Below are 14111 nucleotides of genomic sequence, written 5' to 3'. Positions count from 1 at the left end.
TAGGCGGATAGTCACCCAGTAAGCCAAAAACCGGTATCCGACCTTTCTAAGACCCATATACGACGGGCAGATATGGGTCTTAAAGCATCACTTACAGCAGTAATAGCAAGACATCGTGGACGACATAAAACGGGGCCATTATTATAGAAAATGAACCATCCCAAGTAGCCAAATTAATAAAAATGCAACCATAACGCTGCTTGCAGGCTGCTTAACGAAAAAACGAACCTTGCCCGAACCTTGGGGTCGTTTAAACTGCACACCGTACTCGATGGAACTATGGAGCTTGTTAGTGGTCGGTTAATGGTTCGTTATGGAACTATAAGGTCCATCAATAAGCACACGGTACTCGATGGAACTATGGGGCTTGTTATTGGTCGGTTAGTGGTTCACAATGCAACTACAAGGTTCAACAAGAAGCACACAGTACTCGATGGCATTTTGTTTACAATCCCATCGCTAATCTGTCAAATGTCGGCATCGCAAAACGACGCCATGTGCTCCGAAAAGTGAACTTTAATAATGCAATGTTTTCCGGTGGAAAAAAAAATCGGTGGAAATTTAACGTAAACGCGATCAAATGAAAGCGCTGTCGTCTTCTGTGCGTTAATGTAAACGTTTCTTGTGTCGTTTATTTTACCTCAAATGATAAGTTTTGCCTTGACTGCTAACTGCTAACAGTTCCTTATGCCCTCAAGCGTCCACAGTTTCAACGATGTTAAACGGCATCTTTCGACATTCAAAGAAAATATTGTGATTGTGACTGATGTCTGGAGGATGTATAAATGCAACTCCAAGCAGAAATGAGTCATTTTTTCACATTTTCTTTGGTTTTTTGTAATATAATAATATAATAACATTAACGATAATAATAATAACATAATCTTGCGTGAAAATAAAACTTGCATAAATACTTTCTTTAACATTTTGACGTTCAGGCTGCTTAAGGGTCGGTTAAAAGTACGGCGAACTTTGAAGCTGTTTATCTACTGCAAAAGTCGTATTAGAGAAGCGATCTTTAGCGTGCTCAAAATAGCTGCTTAAGATAATTTGGCTATTTGGGATAAACATGAAATATTTGTGGTACGTAAGCTTTTCTTTCATTATTATGATTTATTCAAATTCAGATAAAATATTTCAAAATTTGCAAGTGCTTGGGTTTAATTGAAAGTTATTTATTTCATTCGTCCATTCAAATAGGATTATTCCATACATGTTATCATGCTTTCTTTATTATGTATTCTTACAGTTAGTTAGTTAAGTTCTTCTTTATTGGATTACTATAATTTGATGTTGTATAACAGTGAACAAATTGTTTTTTATAATTGGTTCGACTTATTCATCTTTCCGCATTGATTTAGGATTATTTCTTAGCATTTACCGTGCATTAATTATGTTTCTTTTTTGTTTTGAGAATGGTAATGTGAGAAAAATTACATTATTATTGTTACAATTTTATTTAAAGTGTATTATTTCTTGAATGAACTAAACAATCGAATCTATATACTAAGCTATTGTCTTCTTCTTCTTCTTCTTCTTCTTCTTCTTCTTCTTCTTCTTCTTTTCGTTGAGTGGGGCACTACCCTCTATGGGACTAAGAAGTTAGCTATTGTCTATATATCTATTGTACTATATATCTATTGTCTCTCTCTATATATTTCCTCATATTAACACGCTCAAAGAATAAAAATTTTATTGCGGATAATTTTGTATATTTCGCCCCAAAAGTGTCCTTGATCATGTGAGACAAATCTTAAAAAGTGCTTAATGGGCTTTATGTCTGGTGAGTGTTGAATAATTTTCTCAAAACATATCATTAGCTCAGACACTTTTTGTTCAACTGACGCAGCACCAAACATATCTTCAAATATCGTTTTAGTTAGTTTGAAATGATAGTTTTGCACTGATAGCTCAAGCACCCGGTAGCCATTAGTGTCCGGTGTGTGTAGATAGCTGTTGTCTTGTTGATACATTAAATACTGATATGTCTTAACCGGATGTTCATTGCGCTCCTGTACACTGCCCGCCACGTAGTGAATAGTATTCCAATTATTCTTACCGTTGATCTTTGCTCGATCGAATCCTTTCATAATTAAGCAATGCATCATGTAGAAGCAGCCATTTTGGGCAACCATGTGTAGCAAATTGCGACCCTTACTGTCTGTGCTGTCGAGATCGATCGTTCTATCGAGCAGATAGCTAAAGCAAGGTATTGAACGTTCGTGACGCACTCCCCGAAGCTTCGGCAGAAGACGCATAATGGCAACAATAAGACTGCTGGTAATGATCATGCCCTTCTTTTGTATTATGTAGCTGGTCAGCTGCAAATTGCCCTCATGCACGGCTCTAGTGATCAGTAGTTCGAAAACGCAAGCATCATTCACATAGTCATACCCGTCGTACTCCTGCAAAGGTAGGTGGACATTGGCATTACTGTGCACACAGCAAACCTTAGGATGTATCTCACGGTACAACAGTGGCTCGTTCGCATCGCTTATTACCGGCATTTCGTTCACGATAGCATCATCGTCTACGCAGGCAATGGTTCGTTGGATGCACAATTGAGTTAGAATTTTTTTGAACGATACCTCACACTTTAAACTGATCAGCGCTTTCAGTGCATACACCAAACTACGGCTACATTTAATCCATGGAATACGAAAGCCACAATCGGCTATCAGGTAGTTAGTGATCTCGTGCGCTTGCACCTCAAACGCAATCTGTATTAGACGGTCAGCCGTATCTGCTAACACTTCCTGACATTTGCCTGTTTGCTCAACAAGCTGTCGAAAGATGTCATACATTTTGTATCTAACGCAGTACGATAAGACCGAATGAGAACCTAACCTTTCCTGACAAGCATAAATGTTCAGGCGTGTTTTCTTGATCAACTTTGACACTGTACGGTGGTAGACGATTTCAGCCGTTGCTTTATGTTCTTCCCACTCCTTTAATAGTTCACAGTAATGTTGCGTTAGTTTCAATGTTTCGTTCAGTTCGTTCGAACATAGCTGCTGAACCAACGCTTTTATGTTAATGTTTGCACCGAGCCGTATCAATTCTTTGATGGCATTGTCATTGCCAGTTACGAATGCATAATCTAGAGCAGTCCAACCGAAAAGTTTATCCTGCTGATTGACATCTTCCAGTGACATCTCCTTCAAAATGGCGTTCCTTATCTCGGCACGGTTGCATAGCTTCCTTACCGCCAGATGTAACGGTGTACGATTGTACTTGTCTCTCTTGACTGCCAAGGTACGATTGTTGGACAACAGTGTCTGGACTTGCTCAGCGGAATCATTGAGTACGGCCATGTGAATGTCACTACCTCCACTCTCCCTTATGATCATCTGATCAAAAAAGGTGCGCATGCGTTTCAAACCATACGCCCAGAAGAATTTAGAACGAAAACATTGCTCCTGCCATACCAGATCGTCGTGTTCATGAAGCCAGCAGGCTGCTAAGTATTCCGCAAAAATACTATGCACAAAGAGAGGTATGTTATCCCGAATGCCATTTACAAGACCCGTGTTTATCTCAGCCATGTTGTCTATACATTGTTTTGCTTGCTTTTTTTCCTTCTTTGATAACAGCTTTTCTCTATATCCACTAGCAAACATTACGTGCATAGCGAGTACGGCATGCAGTTCCTGTATTGCCTTATTTACTAGCTTATTTTGTTGGATCGCACCAGCGGTCTTTGCGGCCGAATCTGTAGATCCTGTCTTAACCGTGTTAGCGATTGCTAGCTTTTTCTCCACAAAATTTTCCACCAACTGCAGGGTATTCAATTTTTCCTGCTTATATATTGTACCGCATAATGTTTTGGACTCAAAGTCTATGTGTTGCTTGATCGAGGGTAAGATTTTAGTGAATGCCATACCTAGCAAAAGTGGTACGGTTTTTACATCATCCAGCACATTGTCCAGAATGGCGTACAGTACACGCAACACCAGATGACGATGATGAAGCTCGCACTGTTCGTACTTGTCCTTAAATTCGAGGATCAGAAATTTGTTCAAACTCATTATTTGCTCACGTCGCGAGAACCGCTTCAACCGGTACATCGTGCAGCTGGTGAATGTTCGTCGGAAATCTTCCTCAAAGTCGTAAGGTCGACTCGAGATGTATATGCATTTGATTTGCTTCAACTCCGAGAAGAGTTTGAGACAGGCCAGCACCGTCTCTTTGTAGTAGGCCGCCACCTCATCGAAACCGTCTAGCAATAGCACAAACTGCTTTTGATTCAACTTCTCCCGAAAAAGACGCAACGCGATCAATTGTTTCGTACTAACATCATGTCTATTTGAAGGATCATCATCGAGCATGACTTGCCCATCTGAGATGCGAAGTAACTTCGCACACTGATCGCCCTGATCTCTAATTATATCCGTTTCGGCGACCGTTTGACGATTAACGTCCGATACAAATAGCGCCAAATAGACAAAGTGGTAGAGTAGTCTTATCACTTCCGTGCCATCGTACTCCTCAATTTTGTGTTTGTCCAATCGTTCGAAGTCGGTTGAATATTCCAACGCATTCAGCTTGACCACGTACAAGGATGGTTGTATTTCCGGCAATCGCCACGCTAACCAGGTGAAGTAGGCGCTTTTTCCAAACCCAGCGTCATTGATTACAATGTTCACTTTACAACCATTATCAAAACCAGGCGGTTCGCTTTCCACAGTTTGCCCGATGGCAGCGAACGAAAGATCGTCATCGTTCAGATTAGCGAATTCATCGATCAGTTCCTCGAAGGTAGCTTTTACATTGAAATATTTTTTCTTTAAACTTTCCACTACTTTCGAACTGGCACACAGTGTCTGCAGACATTCGTCTTGCATTTCGTAACACGCAAAGTCACGATGTATATACCATGAGCTGATTTTTGTAAAATTATTTTTGTTGAAATTTTCGCTCTTTTCCGCCTCCTCCAACAGTGGCAGTAAGTGGGTTAAATCATCATTTTCGTACACGATCGTGTCGAACGACACGTCTGTGCCGAAGATTTGCAAATTGTTATGTTTCCGCATATCTTTCCGTGCTTCTACGGTAAGATCACTCACCTTCAGGAAACGTTCCGTTTGTGGACCAATCAAACTTTCCGAATGCCGCTCAACTGTGATTATTTTCCAGCCATATTTTTCTGAAAAGTTTCTCAAACAATCGCGTGCATTATTAGCCAGCTCACCGATAGCGATTAATATTTTAACCGTACGCTCTTCAGCATACTTGTGACGAGCCAAGATTAGATTTACGATCCGGCCCATTTCCGGGTTTTGCTGATACTCGGCACTATTGATAAACAAGCATTCACGTCCAGGACATTTTGGCATTTGACTCACGATCAAGGCACTCATGTCGACATCATAACTGCTAGAAAACTGGTATATTCCGCTACAATCGCTGGTAATGAAATTATACAATGAGTTCAAATGGTCGTATCTATCCCAACAATCTGATTTAATAACGATAAATGGATATTTCATACGCAACTCCGTGAGGTACTTATCTGTCCTGCCTATCTGATGGTTGAAATGTTTGTGGCATTCCAACTCCTCGAGTGTATTTTTAACGAACTCTGGATCCATTAATACGGGCACGCCGGAAGAGTTTTTCATCGCATCGAACACTAAATGCTGAAATCGATCCAAAGCTAGTCCAACGTCTACATCACAAGGAATTTGCTTCTTAGCGTATTCGTGTAATTGTTCCTCGTTTAATGAATCAACAACCAACACAAAGCTATCGCAAAATTGTTTAATTTTCGCCCCAAAGGTGTTACCCTCATTCTGGTGCGGTTTAACTAAACAGTTAACGTCCAGAAACATTTCAGCATTCTGTGCAACGCATTCCTTTAGCTGTTTGCTGCTGTGTTTGTTAAATGCCATTTTAAATTCGTTTATAAGTGTTGAACCATTTGCTTTGTGAAACTCGTCCTTAAACCTACACCTTCTGATACCTACATCGTTATTATGGTCGTCAAGTAATTCTACACACTGGCCTATCAAATCGGAAAAGATTTCAAACAAAACAGGATTGTTGCCTTTACCGTTATCTTGCTTAGATTGCTTTGCCTGTTCGTAAGATTCTTTGGTAGGAAAAATATATTGTTTAAACAATTTTCCAAACAAATCGATACTGTCATCTAGCAGCATTGCTTCCAACTCGGGAACCATATTTAATTTATAAGATTTGGCGTGTATATCTGTCGCAAATGATAAAATGTCCATGTTTGTTAGCTCTTTTAGGTACTTTTCAGAATTGTATCCTGTATCGAGTTTCGTATTTGTACACAGCACATACTTATGTGTTTCGTCCCCATTTGCATGTTGGTTGCAAATCTCGATAAACGAAAGAAAGTGCTTCCCTAGATGATATTTCTTCAGTAAATTGTCGAGTGAAACGGGGAGTTTGGGTTTCTTCGAATCCGGCTCCTGGGGGGCACGTTCATGCTTTGCTTGTATATACACGACCTCTTTACATTTGTCTGGCAAGTATCGGCGGTAGATTATATCATCGAATTTACCACCTTCCGCATCTTCTACGGTGATTAAAAAACTGAAGCTCTGATTTTTTGTATGTAATTCGTACGCACGCAACAAGATAACAATGGTGAGATTGATATGATAGGCAGAACCGTGTAAATTAGGATTTACTGTCGGCGATTTTCCAGGTGTTGCTTTTCTTTTAAGTTCCATGCTGCAAAGGTTCAATTGATAAACCTTTAATCCAACAGCTTATCAGACTATTGCGCTTCCTATGTATGCTGCAGACGGTTGTACTAATACCTTATATGAAATAAATTGTTTTTTTTTCACTTATTCAACAACACCTAAAAAAAATCGATTGATGATTCACGCTAATACATACCTATGAACTTTGGTTCATTTGGTTTCTCACATTAGTCGGCTACAGCAGAAGGATTTCGAGTAGCCCGGGCTGCGTAAAGAATTATCTAAAGAAAATGGGGAGGAAAAACAAATAAATCATAAGATTTGTTAGATGTGTAGACAATCATAACTTTTAGTTTTGAGGCTACAATTTTAAATGAAATTGAAGATCATTTTCTACTCGTTTTTCGTCTAGCATATTAGCTAGAGGAATTGTCCAACTTAATGGCTCAACAAAGCAAACATAGCGAGCTTGCTGACGGATTGAATGGGACTGTTTTTAGAGTGTTAAAGATTGGTAGTTGTTATATTTTAAACATAGAAAATTGTCCAACTAGCATGATCTGAATCATCCGAATATTAAGAGATCAAATGATCTGGGATCACCTTTGTATGACGATGTGATCTAATGATGGGAAATAATCCCGAATGCATTGTAACATGGGATCGGATCATTCCATGTTATTTCCGACACAGATCAGATCGGAGATTTGAACGGTACGTCGCCATACAAAAGTGATCTCAGATCATAACGGATCTAGAGATGTGCACAGTGAGTAAGAGTGAGATAGAGAGTCGGAACGTTGTACTGAATGAGTTTCGTTCACTCACCATGATGAGTTTTAGTGACTCTTTTTTCACTTACTCACTCATGAGTGTAAGCATGTAACCGTGATGAGTCGAGTCGCAAAAAGAGGAAATACGTGAGTTGAAGCGAAAATGTGCGAATGAGTTGAAACGAAACGTTTGAAACACATGAGTTGAAACGGAATATATGTATGTGTATAATACACAAACTAGCCAAATGAATATACTGCTCGCTCTGTATAGAAAAAAAAATCTTTAAATTTGAAAATTTCCTAAGGCTATAGCCTTACCCTTTTTTTTGGAGTGATTTTGCAAAATTTTAAAATTTGATTTATTTTAATGCGAATTGGTTGAAATAGGTTCACTCAAATAATGCTTTAAATATAAAAAATAATAAAAAATAATAAAAAAATTTAAAAAAATCTATTAATTTGAAATCTTCTAAGGTTATAGCCTTATAAATGACTTAAACGTTTATGCCGGGTTTTCTTATGACTCCGAAATGAGTCGTTAAACGAGCTGACTCCTAATAACGACTCATTCACTCTGAGTTGACTCACTAAAAAGAGTTGTTATTCTTATCTCTAAACGGATCACATCGCAAAAGGAAACAAGGTATGGTACCGTGTCTTAGATTTTTTATGTTCAAAACTACTGACGAAGAACAGGTAACTCGAAACAGTTTACCAATAAAAAGGTCTATGGCAAACTTATAGCGACTTGTGTTTATGAAAAGTTTGAGTTTATGAACATCGCTGAATAAAAAGTAGATTTTTCGAGAAACAACCTAACATTTTAATCAGAAGAGTTCAATTTGGTAACGCTAGCTAACGATAACGAAACTTAATTCTGATTCTATATGTGCCCGTTATCCGAAAATGCCGATCGTTAAAATGAAGATATCAATGTAACGGTTTGAACCTTTGATCCAACAGCTTATCAGTTTATTACGCTTGTTATGTTTCCTGCAAATGGTGGTACTAATACATATCTGATACACGGTTGATCCGCTAAGACTTTAAGTTGAAATAAGCAAATTTGTTCCAGGAAATGTAGTTATGTTTGTATAAGAATGATTATCAGCAGTAGTTCGGGGACAAACCTTGAACCAAACAGCAATCTTAAAATACGGCAATAAAACTCAGAAGCAGCTAAAGCGGAAACACACCTTTAACGAATATCAAACGAACTTATTTACGGCCAGGTACAGCTGTACCATTCTGAGAAGGATTATCAATCTATGTGGTTGCGTCACAGGCGATAAGTCAATATTTACTACATGGTACGGTTTGGACAAAGTAAATGTGCTAGAATTTATATATTTTTTGGTACGTTGTGCAGCTGCAACTTAATTGTTTGACTTACCTGAAAATCGCTATAAGTTAGATTAGTTGTTTGGCTATGAATGGAAGTACTCAGTCGGTGTAGAAAGCGAAAGGGAACACCGATTAATTGCACAGCTTTGTAAACTGAAAATGAACAATGTTTAGATATTATTAGATCACTAGCTTACCCGGCAAACCTAGCTTTGCCCTTAAACATGCCTTTTGTAAGCAAACATTTTGAGTGTTCAATCTTGATTCGTGTGGTAGTATGAGAGTGGCGATTAGAGAATATCGTTGATTATTTGAAAATTCTTAAATTATTCACGTTCAGCGAAAATTTCATACAAATCGGTTCAGCCGTTTAAGAGGAGTTTGCACACTAACACCGCGACACGAGAATTTTATATATATAGATAGATATTAGGAAACAATTTTAACTTCTTAAGACTGGTATGTGCTGCTTTAATCAACTGTTTGCTTAGCAATTACTTAGCAATTATACACGTGTTGCACTAATTTTTTTCACTAACGTGCTGCTTACCGAAAGGTTTCCAAAGTTTTGCGCAATTAGGGAAATAATCCCTTGTAATGTTTCCGTTGGTTTTTTAGACGATTTTAGGAACACATCCACCAAGAACGTAGGTCACTGACGGAATGGTGAACTTACTTGTCACTCGAGCACTGCGGTTATGCTTGCTTATCGATGTATTACCTTTAGATTGAAGTTGTGTGCGATGTGTTATCTTATGTTGGTTTTTATGATAACTCTATGCCACACTCTGTAGATCTGATTTCGTTTGTACTGCATGGAAAGATATGTTTCCGTCTCTTAGATTTTTGCTGTTCAAAACTACTGACGAAGAACAGAAAACTCGAAACAGTTTACCAATAAAAAGGTCTATGGCAAACTTATAGCGACTTGTGTTTATGAAAAGTTTGAGTTTATGAACATCGCTAAATAAAAAGGAGATTTTTCGAGAAACAACTTAACATTTTAATCAGAAGAGTTCAATTTGGTAACGCTAGCTAACGATAACGAAACTTTATTCTGGGTGTATATGTGCCCGTTATCCGAAAATGCCGATCGTTAAAATGAAGATATCAATGTAACGGTTTGAACCTTTAATCTAACAGCTTATCAGTTTATTACGCTTGTTTTGTTTGCTGCAAATGGTGGTACTAATACATATCTGATACACGGTTGATCCGCTAAGACTTTAAGTTGAAATAAGCAATTTTTTTCCAGGAAATGTAGTTATGTTTGTATGAGAATGATTATCAGCAGTAGTTCGGGGACAAACTTTGAACCAAACAGCAATCTTAAAATACGGCAATAAAACTCAGAAGCAGCTAAAGCGGAAACACGCCTTTAACGAATATCAAACGAACTTATTTACGGCCAGGTACAGCTGTACCATTCTGAGAAGGATTATCAATCTATGTGATTGTGTCAAAGACGATAACGGAGCATAACATAACGCAAAGTCAATATCTACTACATGGTACGGTTTGGACAAAGTAAATATGCTAGAATCTATATATTTTTTGGTACGTTGTGCAGCTGCAACATAATTGTTTGACTTACCTGAAAATCGCAATAAGCTAGATTAGTTGTTTGGCTATGAATGGAAGTACCCAGTCGGTGTAGAAAGCGAAATGCAACGCTGATTTATTGCACAGCTTTGTAAACTGAAAATGAACAATGTTTAGATATTATTAAATCATGTTAGGAAACAATTTTAACTTCTTAAGACTGGTATGTGTTGCTTCAATCAACTGTTTACTTAAAATATGTTCACTTTGCACACTTACGGATCGATCTGTGATCTACTTAGCAATTATACACGTGTTGCACTAATTTGGTCACTAACGTGTTGCTTACCGAAAGGTCTGCAAAGTTTTGCACAATTAGGGAAAATAATCCCTTGTAATGTTTCCGTTGGTTTTTTAGACGATTTTAGGAACACATCCACCAAGAACGTAGGTCACTGACAGAATGGTGAACTTACTTGTCACTCGAGCGCTACGGTTATGTTTGCTTATCGATGTATTACCTTTAGATTGAAGTTGTGTGCGATGCGTTATCTTATGTTGGTTTTTATGATAACTCTATGTTATCAGCTCTGTTGGTGTGATTTCGTTTGTACTGTATGGAAAGATATGTTTCCGTCTCTTAGATTTTTGGTGTTCAAAACTACTGACGAAGAACAGAAAACTCGAAACATTTTACCAATAAAAAGGTCTATTTCAAACATCTAGCGATTTGTGTTTATGAAAAATTTGAGTTTATGAAAATCGCTACTTTTACTTGGAAATTTTGATTTATCGACAATAGAAAATATCTTTGTTTGATATTCATTCATTCATATTTAAATTATGCTTCATAGCATACGCTTATAGTAAAAGCAATAATTAACTGAAAAAAGGGAGATTTTTCGAGAAGCAACCTAACATTTTAATCAGAAGTGTTCGATTTGGTAACGCTAGCTAACGATAACGAAGCTTTTTTCTGGTTTTTTTCATGTATGCGTTATCCGAAAATGCCGATCGTTAAGATGAAAATATCAATGTAACGGTTAATTTGAAAAATATAATTTCGACAACCATTTGACAGTATTTTTGAAAGATTCGAAAATGAATCGTACGTTCGAAATTCGTGCATCTTCGCGCGGTTCGTTTTCGACCGTCTTCGGCTGTTGCGTTTATTTCTAGTTTTCCAGAGTTGACTTCTCCACATCGCATTCAGTAAAGAAGGGCACGAAAATAAGGTCTTGCTCGGTCAGAAAGCGACGATTTTTCTTTTACGTGAGGTAAAGTGAATGAAAAAAAAACGTGATTAAGATTGTTTTAACACGGCGATGATTGAAGAAAACGTATCTGATGTGAGAGTGGAAGATTAAAAACGTGGGATAGTTGGTGAAAATTTCAACATTGTACACCTACGGGGCGTTTCGCTCACATCAGGCGAGGTGAATATTGTGCTTATGCGTATGAATACGTGAACCATTTACAGGATCGCATTGGACTGAAAATTATCTGCAAACCAGACTCCGAGTTCGTCTGCTTAGTTAAACCATAATAAGGAGGAAAAGGTTTAATGTTAAATTTTTGCACTGGTTTCTCGTGCTTCTCTTGGTTACAGTGCTTTTCCTGTAGCGTACAGCATATTTTTCTGCGGATGTTAAGATGTGTGCGTGTGCGAATGGTCGAAATGGGATACCGTTTTGTTTTCCCCCACCTCTGGTATGTTTCTGCTTGCAGATTCCAAAAGTCTACTGCATTTGCGTATGTGTGTGTGTGCGGGCGCGCGTGTGTGGCAGATCGTCTGCTGGCTGTGCTGCTATGAAGAAATATAACGGAAAGAGATAGAGAGATTACGTTACGGTGAGAGCGAAAATATATGAATGAGTTCGAAAGCACATCTTGGGCTGTGTGGTGCGTATACACACATTTGGGGGAAATAATCGGTGGAATGCATTCGCATAGTAGTAGTGTAACATCAGGCAGGGCAAAACCAAGCAAACAAACAACGTCGTCAACTATTGCGTTTGCACCGGATGACGGAATAGAAACTACTGCGACGCAGACAGCGATGTGTTACACCAGTGTGCCCCGTCTTCGTGGCAAAATATTTACAACGGTGGATTAAAAACGTACGTGGGACGGAATACAGAAAAAATAAGCTTTTTATTTACTTCGGTTGAAGCAAGTGTAAAGTGTATTAATTTCGATTCACAATTGGCGTAATTTAAGTGGAAACGTGGCTTTTGTGTATTTTAATTAAACTACCAGTACTACCAGTGTGATTTTAATTCGAAGTATTATGTGCAAATATTGTGAATCTAAATTATTAAATTCCACTTCCACCTGTATCAACGTCAACGTCATTTGGGTAGCAAAACGAATTCTATTTGTTTGTAAATCGAATTGTAGCAATTTTTGAATGTGTAAAATAGTAGAAATTAGTAGTTAGCTTATCAGTTCCCTCTCTCCACAGTTGTAATCGATGCAATTTCTATTTTGTTGCATTATTATTCTACCTCCAATCGACCGGTTCCACCTTGGCCGATGGGCCCTAGGGTGTGGAGGTTATCAAGTTGCCCTTAAAGGTGGTTCGTGTTTCATGAATGAAATTAAATGCCTTTCATCCGCGCTCATCCTTATCGTGGCACCGGTGTGCGCCTCATCTTAGGTTCATCGAATTTATTTAGCACTAAATCGCACACCGCAAAACGCGATACGAACGGTGCCGTAGCGTTAGTGTATGTGGCAATTGCAGGGTTTTCAGCAACGAATGAATGTGCATAAATATTGATAATTGTCCTTTATACGGCAGTGCGTGCTTTGTGTGTCCCAGCAATCGAGTGCATGGTAATTAATCGACCAAAAATTCTTTGCTATTTTTCGCAGCATATTGTCTTCTGGGAATGTAATGCAAAAATTAAACTTCAACTCCAGTGAATCCCAGTGTGCTTTGGTGTTGTGTGCAATTGTGGGAAGCAAATAAGCTTGAAAGTGAATAAAATTTTTTGCTCATTTTTGTGCTGTAATTGTGCAAGTAAAAAGAAGAAAAAAAAGTGCATCGCGAGTGAAAGAGAAACGAGAAAAAACTAGAAATAAAAAAAAAACTCGTGAACGGAAGTGATATTGTAAAATATAAAGAATATTGTCTACAGTTGGAAATAAGCTGCAAAGGAAACAAAAATTCGCTAATTGGAACAGCGAATCTGCAAAAGAAGTGTTTCAAATAAAGGGTAAGTTGAGTAAAAAATTTTAATAACAAAACAGACTGACACAAAACTTTTTTACACAGGTACGTACAAAACTGGACTTGACAGCTAGATTCAGAAACAAATCAATTAAATAGCAAAAACGAAAAAAAAAGAGGAAAATTGTTTATTACAAAGCCATGTTGTTGTTTATTAGGCAAATCGTTGTTTGGTGGTAGATCGTTTCAAACACCCTAATAAAAAAAAAACAAACATTAAATGGAAAATGGAGGGCTACCAACGTAACGATACAATAACAAAAAACATCAACCTTGGCATCTAGCCTAGTTTCATCAACCTTCGGGTGCTTATTTGGTTGGCAACCATCTCAACAACATTTGCCTTGCGACGACAATTCACATCAAAAAACCAACCCACAGTCGACGATTTCGTTTGTGGTGTTTTTTTTCTCTTCTTTATTCTATTTTTATTGTCCACTGCAATCAACTTCCGGTGCATCGAACAACACACAACAACGGGTTCGGGTTTGCGGTGTGTAACAACAACAAGCAAACACAAAACATATAAATAGCACA

General features: G+C 38.0%; 1 protein-coding gene and 1 long non-coding RNA gene across 2 annotated transcripts; one reads left to right on the top strand and one right to left on the bottom strand.

Moving 5' to 3' along the window:
• Positions 1 to 1069: 1069 nt before the first annotated feature.
• Positions 1070 to 11384, bottom strand: LOC125767314 (uncharacterized). The gene is made up of 3 exons (XM_049433767.1): positions 8847 to 11384; positions 6874 to 6958; positions 1070 to 6791 (listed from the first exon to the last, which is right to left on the bottom strand). Exon 3 carries the CDS (start codon positions 6699 to 6701, stop codon positions 1677 to 1679), a length of 5025 nt encoding a protein of 1674 aa, XP_049289724.1. The 5' UTR covers positions 6702 to 6791; positions 6874 to 6958; positions 8847 to 11384; the 3' UTR covers positions 1070 to 1676.
• A 141-nt stretch (positions 11385 to 11525) lies between these two features.
• On the top strand, positions 11526 to 13809 carry LOC125767374 (uncharacterized). Its single transcript, XR_007418762.1, has 2 exons — positions 11526 to 11775; positions 13217 to 13809. It is a non-coding gene; the product is annotated as an uncharacterized LOC125767374 (long non-coding RNA).
• Positions 13810 to 14111: the final 302 nt, after the last annotated feature.

Source organism: Anopheles funestus, chromosome 3RL (assembly GCF_943734845.2).
Source record: "Anopheles funestus chromosome 3RL, idAnoFuneDA-416_04, whole genome shotgun sequence".
In the NCBI taxonomy this organism is placed as follows: Eukaryota; Metazoa; Arthropoda; class Insecta; order Diptera; family Culicidae; genus Anopheles; species Anopheles funestus.
The sequence above is the reverse complement of the archived record's forward strand: the minus strand, read 5'-3'. Positions and strand labels throughout refer to the sequence as shown.